Source organism: Pundamilia nyererei, unplaced genomic scaffold, assembly GCF_000239375.1.
Source record: "Pundamilia nyererei isolate P.nyererei 1_Seehausen unplaced genomic scaffold, PunNye1.0 scaffold00109, whole genome shotgun sequence".
NCBI lineage: Eukaryota > Metazoa > Chordata > Actinopteri > Cichliformes > Cichlidae > Pundamilia > Pundamilia nyererei.
Window position 1 is genome coordinate 1806421 of NW_005187510.1, and position 9016 is coordinate 1815436.

Sequence of the window (9016 nt, forward strand, 5' to 3'; positions counted from 1 at the left end):
ATATATATAAAAAACCAGCTAACCACAGACTGCACATGCATGCACAAATCCTCCACTCAAAGGATACAGGGGGGGAAATGTGACTCATCGGACATGAGAAATTTTAATTGGCTGCCAACAGCTGGATGTGTGTCTGCAGCCTATCTCACTGCCTGCACACTCGCCGCTTCTCACGTCCAGTTAATAAGCAGCACAAAAGGGCTGGCTTTACGGAGACGCGAGGCTGCCGGAAAAGCTGGACACCAGGTGTACAATCTTTTGAATTAACAATGTCTTGGCTACTTCCTCTCTAAACTGAAGAACACAACTTGTCCTGAAAATCTATTTATCAGAAGAGAACACCCGTTTCAAAAGGCTCCAACGAATCTTAACTGTTTATTTACTGAACTGAAAACGGTTCCATCTCACAGTGCCTCGGTCAATGAAATGATAAAAATGTATTTTAAGACATCCCTTGTGTAGTAGAGTTTATCTTTTAGAGTCATGTTTTGTTAGTGTGATTTACCCGTGGGGGTTTCTCAAATGTGTTGAGAAATGTGAATCTCGTAAGAAATAACAACTAAAAGCCTAGTTGCATATCATATACAGAACACACTGTTCTCCATGCTTTACTATTTAACGTATATCGTATATATTACTTTTTCAACTTACAACTCTACATAATTAGGGAGAGAAACCTCTAATGGGTAGCATATATGATAGCTACTCAGCCCAAATGATGTCCTTTATGGAGTGGGGGTATCTCTTTTTGTATTACTTTTGTGTAACTCACCTTTTCCAAAAAAGCTACGCAGACAATAGAGTTCTTATAGGAGTGCTGTCTAGTGTGTGGCTCAATCAGTATTTTTATGCTTTTACTGAGAGGGTGCAGGGGAGGTCAGTCAAAGGCTTCCCACCTGGGTCACTGATGGCCAGCCAAGCTAAGTCAGGAGGAGACCGTTTCAAGTTACCTACCAAACCTACCAAGACAAGGCTGTCCACCTAAACTCACAGGCCGAACAAGGAGAGCGCTGATCAGAAATGCAGCCAAGAGGCCCGTGGTGACATGGCTGCAGAGATCTACAGCTCAGGTGGGGGAATCTGTCCATAGGACAACTATTAGTCGTGCACTGCACAAAGTTTGCCTTTATGGAAGAGTGGCAAGAAGAAAGCCATTGTTAACAGAAAACCATAAGAAGTCCCGTTTGCAGTTTGCCACAAGCCATGTGGGGGACACAGCAAACATGTGGAAGAAGGTGCTCTGGTCCAGATGAGACCAAAATGGAACTTTTTGGCCAAAATGCAAAACGCTATGTGTGGTGGAAAAACTAACACTGCTCATCACTCTGAACACACCCTCCCCACTGTCAAATATGGTGGTGGCAGCATCATGCTCTGGGGGTGCTTCTTTTCAGCAGGGACAGGGAAGCTGGTCAGAGTTGATGGGAAGATGGATGGAGCCAAATACAGGGCAATCTTGGAAGAAAACCTCTTGGAGTCTGCAAAAGACTTGAGACTGGGGCGGAGGTTCACCTTCCAGCAGGACAACGACCCTAAACATAAAGCCAGGGCAACAATGGGATGGTTTAAAACAAAACATATCCATGTGTTAGAATGGCCCAGTCAAAGTCCAGATCTAAATCCACTCGAGAATCTGTGGCAAGATCTGAAAACTGCTGTTCACAAATGCTGTCCATCTAATCTGACTGAGCTGGAGCTGTTTTGCAAAGAAGAATGGGCAAGGATTTCAGTCTGTAGATGTGCAAAGCTGGTAGAGACATACCCTAAAAGACTGGCAGCTGTAATTGCAGCAAAAGGTGGTTCTACAAAGTATTGACTCAGGGGGCTGAATAATTACGCACACCCCACTTTTCAGTTATTTATTTGTAAAAAATGTTTGGAATCATGTATAATTTTCATTCCACTTCTCACGTGTACACCACTTTGTATTTGTCTTTCACGTGGAATTCCAATAAAATTGATTCATGTTTGTGGCTGTAATGTGACAAAATGTGGAAAAGTTCAAGGGGGCCGAATACTTTTGCAAGCCACTGTATGTATAAAACCAAGCACCTATCCATGGAGTTTGCCTTTAAAAATAATAATGAAAGAATAGGATATTCTAAAATTGTCATTGAATTTGAGCATAGTGCTGTAACAGCAACAGCATAATGCTGTCAGTTGGTCAAATTTCTTTCCTCCAAGATATTTCACGATTGACTGCAAGTTATATTACTGCAAAGTGGAAGCATTTAGGAACCACAGCAGGGTTGTAGAGTGCACAAATGTCTTCGATGCTCTACCGACTCAATAACTACACAGTTTCAAACCTCCTCAGTATTAACTAAGTAGCTACTGTAGGTGCCATATATAGGCCCACTACTTTTGTCCACATAGTGCATTTCTGGGATTTAAACTCACATAGACAAAACAGGTTTTTAACCAATGTGACTTTCTTTAAAAAAAAAATTGGAGTCAACAACAAATGGACTGATCAAAGATTCAGCATCAAAGAGCCATTTATAGATATTATACTTAAACTAGTTCTGCATGGGTGGGTTGCAGTGTGACGAAACTTAGATGGTTGTGTGGATTGCAGCTCTGCTGATTCTCAGGCATTTAAACTCCTGCCAGCCCAGAGCAGCTGCACAGCGCCCAGTTTTTAGGGCACCACTTGTGAGGGGTTACTGAGGACACTCAGGGCACTGTACTACTGCCTGCTGTCACTGCCACAAAAGTGAAAGCTTTCAACTGTGGGGTGTGTTTCTTTTTGTGCATTTTATAACATAAATAAGCAACAAAGTGTATGAAACTTTGAAGATTTCTATCTATAGTGTCACTCTGCTTTGTAGTATTGTCTCAAGACTGCTGAAGTTAGTTGATTTTTCATAAAACATAGTTTTAAGAAAGCTGAAAATTTCATTATTCTGTATATAATGCTAATTATTTTCCACATAAGCTCTTTTACACATTTGCTTGGCGAGTAAAAAAAGTCACTGGTTTGCATCCAAATTCCCTCTGAGGTTGGTATCAGGAAATCTGCCAAATCAAACATGCAGAACTACCAGCTGTGGTGACCCCTTGTGGTAAAGCAGATGCTGAAAGTAACTTTAGCTTAATTTTAATGCTAAAGATACTTTGCCTTTGAAAGTTGATTGAAAGCTAAAGGCTTTAAAATAAAGCTAAGTAATCTTTTGTAATATCAAAAGATCATTTGTTCCGTTAGCGCACTAATGAGTCGGCTAATTGTTTCAGCTCTAGCCAGTCCAATGAAATGTAAAGCATTTTAAATATATGCACAAAAGGCAGACAAACACAGCTTTAATTTAAATGCTAAAATCTATCTGTTAACACGTCTCCCATTCCAAATGAAAATAATGGCAGACATGTCTACCTCTGGATAACCAAAGGTCATCTCAGCATTGTGCCTTTGGCTCCTTTTATGCTTGAAATGAACAAGCCGTAGCATTTGGATGTCTCCGCAGCGTTGCATCTGCCACCTTTTATTTGTGATGGCAGGTGTTGCGTAAGCTACTTCCATTTGTTTTAGTTGTGAATAATGTACATCTGGCTATTTGCTTGCTTGTTTCTGATTAATTAAAAGATAAAATAAAAGCCGTTAATGCGTATTCCTGTGCATTAGTCTGGGTGATAATAATCGTGATTTGCACTGAAATTAATTCTGTGCCTTCGCTGAAATTTGATAATAGCCTGATTAAAAGGCTGTTTCACTGCTCATCCAGCAGAAGAGGCTTGAAAAAGAGACTTGTATCCCTAGAGTGATTAGTTTAATGCAACAGTGACTTTACTGCCAAATATGAAAGAAGGAACAGGCCGTGTGTGTGTGTGTGTGTGTGTGTGTGTGTGTGTGTTTGGGGAAATTGGTTTATGGGTTTGACAGATGTTTAAGGAATATTGGGTTGGAGGAAATGACAAGCAGAGATGTTGTTGACAAGCTCGAGGTGGCAGGCTTGGCATCAGGCCTGTTAAGCAGCACATAAACACACTATTCAATTTCATGGCAGTTGTTTTAATGGGGCACAAATTACAACAAAAAAAGGAAAAAAAGAAAAATGAAAGAAAGATTGCATGGACTTGAGAAGCCCCCTTGAACAAACTGTAACTGACTGCGGCTCACTCCGAGTATTTCCGTGCCAACACAATGCTGCAGTCTCTGCCATCAGTTCAAATTGACTCCCTATTAAATTACTACCCTCCTACCACAGTTTCTTCCTGCCTTTTAAATGCTGGTTATAAGATATGCTTGGCAGCAGGCGCAGCCTGGTGCTTGCTGATGAAGGTGTATCTTTCAGCAGAGGAGCATGAAACTTGGATAATAAACATGCGAAATTAAACAGCTGGTGACAAACAAAGATGGTTTGTGATGTATTCAAGGACCATTGCAAAAGGCAGCAATCCGAGTGTCAAGAGGATGCATGATTATGAGTCGTGTCTCACTGCAAGGCTCCTTAAGGTTTGACTTGACAGACATGCCTTTTTGTCTCTTCATAACATCAGACCCTCCCCAGCTGGTCTCCTGGTGGTTTAGTCTACAGGCGCTTTTCCCTTGGTGAGCAGGAAAGAATCTTTCTAGGCCACAATTCTCCAAACTGTCTTGTGTCATGCTCCTTCCTGTATTTAAAAGTAAATAAGGATGGAATACCCACTGGAAAGAAAGCTCCCTTCTCAAAGCCCGCCCAAATTAAATATTTTATTTTAGTGAGTGCCATAGCCTGTGTAAGGCTGAGGCAACATAAACTAGCAGTCGCGTCTTTCCAGCGGTAGAAGGGATCCTGTTTATCAGGAACCAAAGAGAACCACACTGCCCAGATGAACGTTGCCCAACTTTGTACCACAATAAACAAAGATCCAGTAGGAAGACGGTTCCTCTGACCAGCAGTATTTATGGCAAATGACCATCTAAATGAATAACAGATGTCAAAGTATTCAGCTTGAAACTCAAACGATATGATTCTTCAAATCTGATTATTTCCTGTTATTCAACGACTTTAATCATTACAGCTTTCATTTAACTGGCATTCTTTGTGCAGGACTGTGGACTGTGTTTTACATCTATTGCTCCACTATTATATATAATGCATTTATTCACTTGCTTACAAAAAACAAGTGGCACCAAAATAAATGTTTGTGGTACTTTTTTTCAGTTTGCTCTGTTTGTGTTGTGTGCATGCATCTCTGTTACCTTGCAAACGGTTTCGATATCCCAGGGTAGGATGGTCTGTAGATCAATGACCTCGCAGGATACTCCCAGTTTTTCTTGAGCCATGGACGCCACCTCCTTCAGCACATGAATCTAAACAGGAAATGAAAAAGACTTTTCAGTCTGCCTTAAATTTGGTAACACTAAGTCTTACACTTAAAATAATGTGACAATAAAAAGGCATATTTTTATATTATCTCCAGATGCTGAAAACACTGTTGGTTTCTGAATGGAAAAACAAAAGCTTGTTCCTTTCCCACCACAATTCGGAATGTTTAGGAACTTGTTTACCGCTCTTTTGACCCATCCCAACTAAAAGCCAGCGCTTGACTAATAGTTTGTAACTTAACATTCATATTCACATCTTTGTAAGTGCTACTATGCTGGTTTACAGGTAGTAAAAATGCAATTTCATAATAATGACAATAATTTAAGAATTGCCTTTTATTTTACTTTCAGCTAAACAAATATTGCACCCGATTCAGAACAGACTGACAAAAAGAAAGCTGAATGTGAGAAGTCACAAGAAAAAGAAAAATAGGCGTAGAAATCATCCTGCCTCATCAATTCATCACTGTAGTGTCTGGGTTCACTGAGTCTGTGTTTACTGGCAGCCATTTTTTCCCCCGATTGCTTCCAAACAAGAATTGCTGTGATAAATCTGAATGATCGCAACTACAATAGTTGTCAGCAGATGTGCCAGTTTGAAAAAATAAAAACAAAAACACAACTTCAAACTTATAAACAAGCATAATACTCAATAATGCAATTCTGCAATTCTAAAGAATAAAAAGTTACATTGTTTGCTTATTATCATTTAAATAAGCGAGACGGATGAATGAGGGTGGTAAAGGATGCTGTTTAGAGAAAGGAGAATCATGTTTTCCTCTACTTTACTAGATCCTCTTTCCTCCCTATCCACCCTTCAGTATTAATAGTTAGACAGTTTCCTTCAGCACTGTCCGACCCTCCCCCTGCCACGCTTGAAAGTACATGATGCCCTGGATAAGCCTGTTAAAGTGGCTGGGTACAATCGAAGTCAGGGATGACTCCTGTTGAGTTACAGGCATCTTTATATCAAGCTGAGGAACATAAAATCTCACATGTGAAAAGAAAAAGGCCACAATGGAAAGTGTGCAGCAGACATGTAGTGTTAATAGAGAATCATCGACAGCCTTGATGTCGTGGAGAAGTCTGGGCAGATATGGTCTCTCAGGCTGCCTGCTGAGAGACCTTGCTGGGACACAAAGGGGGGCTAGGGAGAGACTTAGAGTTAATCCACTGCTACCCTCCCCGGGTTTAAATGTCATTTAGTGAAAATGAAACTTGGACCCTCCTATATTCCTGTGGCCATGGAAAATGAGTCAAAGATAGACTATAACATTGAAACTGCTCGGGTAACCTGCTGAGAGTGTGTCAATGATGAGTGTGATTGCCTACCTGCGTTCCCCAGGCAACCAGAGTGACATCACTTCCTTCCTGTAGGATCTCAGCCTGTGAGAGTGGGATGGTGTAAGGGTCCTCGGGAACCTGCTCCACTGAGAAAAAACAAAACATACACATTCAAAACCTCTACAAAATGTAAAATGAGCAACAACAACAAAAAAAACATTAATTCATCATTTCACTATGAAGTCTGAGATTTTTAGCTAAAATACTCCAACTCGAACTAAGCGTGCCTCTAAATGACAGACCAGATGACAAACTGATCAAATAACAGACCTTCAAAAACAAAACAAAAAAAAGATCCCTGCTCTTGAACATTTTATCTGGCTCACTTCAAATGCTTCTTTAGGCTTTTTCCAGAACCTCATCTCTCACCACAGCCAGTGTGCTTTTATCAGCACAATCTAATGCATGAGCTAATGAGATCCTCTGCCAGCTATGGGCTTGTAACTCTGATTAATCTTGACAACAACACATTGGGATGGGGTATCAATCAGAAAAGGGGCCACAAACGGAATATCAGCCCAAAAGAGGGAGCCTCGCAGCCAGGCCCTCTTTGAACTCAAGTCCAAGACAAAGTGCATGTAAGTATATGGTTTGAATAAAAGCTATTAAAGTCGTGGAAAACATTAGCACAGTCATGGAATTTATTATAACGCAAAAACTTATCATAAACTCAGAACTGCCATCACTTTCAAACAAGCGGCTTATTAGCAGTATTTATACTGCACAGATGCAAACATTTAACCTCTAAATGTAGCATTTACTGTCTTTGAATCTCATTCACCATCTTGGTTTTGGCTCCAAAGTTTGCACAGCGTACAGGATCTTAAAGTGTGAGTGTATCTTGGAGAACGTGAACTACTAAAAAGCGTTCCTCAAAGGCAACACAAAAAGTTAAAATTGCAATTAGGCGGAGTAATTGTGCTCTAAGGAGATGCTGAGTTTGAGACCTTTCTGGAAACCTTGAACGGCTTCCATGATCCTTTAGAGCCTACGAGTTGTTAAAGGAAAGAAAGGCTGCCCATCCCAACGACTTTGATGAATTATGTGCGACTCTCCTGTTTAGGCTTCCAGACGAGACAGAAAATTGGCCAATTGAGTGGAAAAATAGCCTTTTTCAGAAAGTTAAACCTGAATTATGAAAACTGGGTTACGGTTTAACAAGTGGAATCTTAGGTCCTTGCAAACCAGTATAACCTCAATGGGGCAAATGAGTGGTTTTTGTCCTATTGGAAGCAAAAAATTAGAGGCCCCAGCAATCAAAAAACATGACTTCATAATCGAGCAGAGATCATTAGAGGCATGTGGCACGAGAAGCTGGTTTGCTCTGCCCCTGTAGGAAATGAAAATAACCCTGCACATGCTACAGCTAAAATACCCCTCAGTGTGAAGCCGACGATGGAATTGTCACAATGTAACATGAGGCGGTTTGATGTGTCAGTCACAACGGCGGCCTTACTAGGTCACTCCTAGTGCAACACCCCAGAGTTTTTCCTGCATGTTTAACCCCAACTCTGGGATGCAATAACCAGGCATCTCAATGTGAATGTAAAAAAAAAGGTCTGATTTGCTATGTGCAGCTTGATACACTGTCTACACTCCTGCACGATGAATTCCAAATACCCACATGCACTATGGCTTCATGTGTAATGGCCTAGGCATGTCTGAAAACAGCTGTAAATAATATTAAAGTAAAGGCCACCCACGTCTGAGTAAGATCACTTTGACAGCAGCAATGTCCTGCATTCAGGACAGAGAAGGGGTAGAAAACTATTAGCTAAAACTATGGTGCATGCAATGATGGTAGGGCTGGGCGATATGACCCAAAATTCATATCTCGATATTTTTTAGCTGGATGGCAATATAAGATATATATCTCGATATTTTTTTAAAGCCATAAAGTAAGAACAAAAAGAGAGTTCTTAGTCAAATCTGTGTCCCAGATGTCACACAGGCACTTCTATTAACATACAGCGTAGATGTACATGAAAAAAAAAAATACCCAAAAATAAATTATGAGCATTTATTAAATAATAATGCTCCATAAATAAAAGAAAACTATGTTGTTTTTGTGCATAAGAAAGAGCTTACAATTGTGCATGCTGTTCCCAACTTCTACTGCGTGACTGACAGCCTGGAGTTTGAAATCCGCTTCGTAACCATGTCTCTTAACAGGTGCCATTTATTTACGTATTTACACACAATACGGTAATATTACGTTGAAGCACAGTACGTATTACTACGCGAGGCTCCTCGGTACCCGTAATGCTCCGACAATCCATCAAGCGGTGCAGCTCCGTAGCTTACCAAAGTCGTACTAAAACATTTTTTGACAGATTGCTGAGCGCCGTGTACCACATTAAACCG

General features: G+C 40.6%; 1 protein-coding gene across 1 annotated transcript in view; it reads right to left on the minus strand.

The window, feature by feature from the left end:
- bckdhb (branched chain keto acid dehydrogenase E1 subunit beta) overlaps window positions 1–9016 on the minus strand; it is a 78761-nt gene that overhangs the window by 53741 nt on the left and 16004 nt on the right. The window contains exons 7-8 of the mRNA XM_005741312.1: window positions 6641–6738; window positions 5183–5293 (exon numbers count right to left, since the gene is read on the minus strand). Coding sequence (XP_005741369.1) covers window positions 5183–5293; window positions 6641–6738 — 209 coding nt within the window. The remainder of the gene's footprint in view (window positions 1–5182; window positions 5294–6640; window positions 6739–9016) is intronic.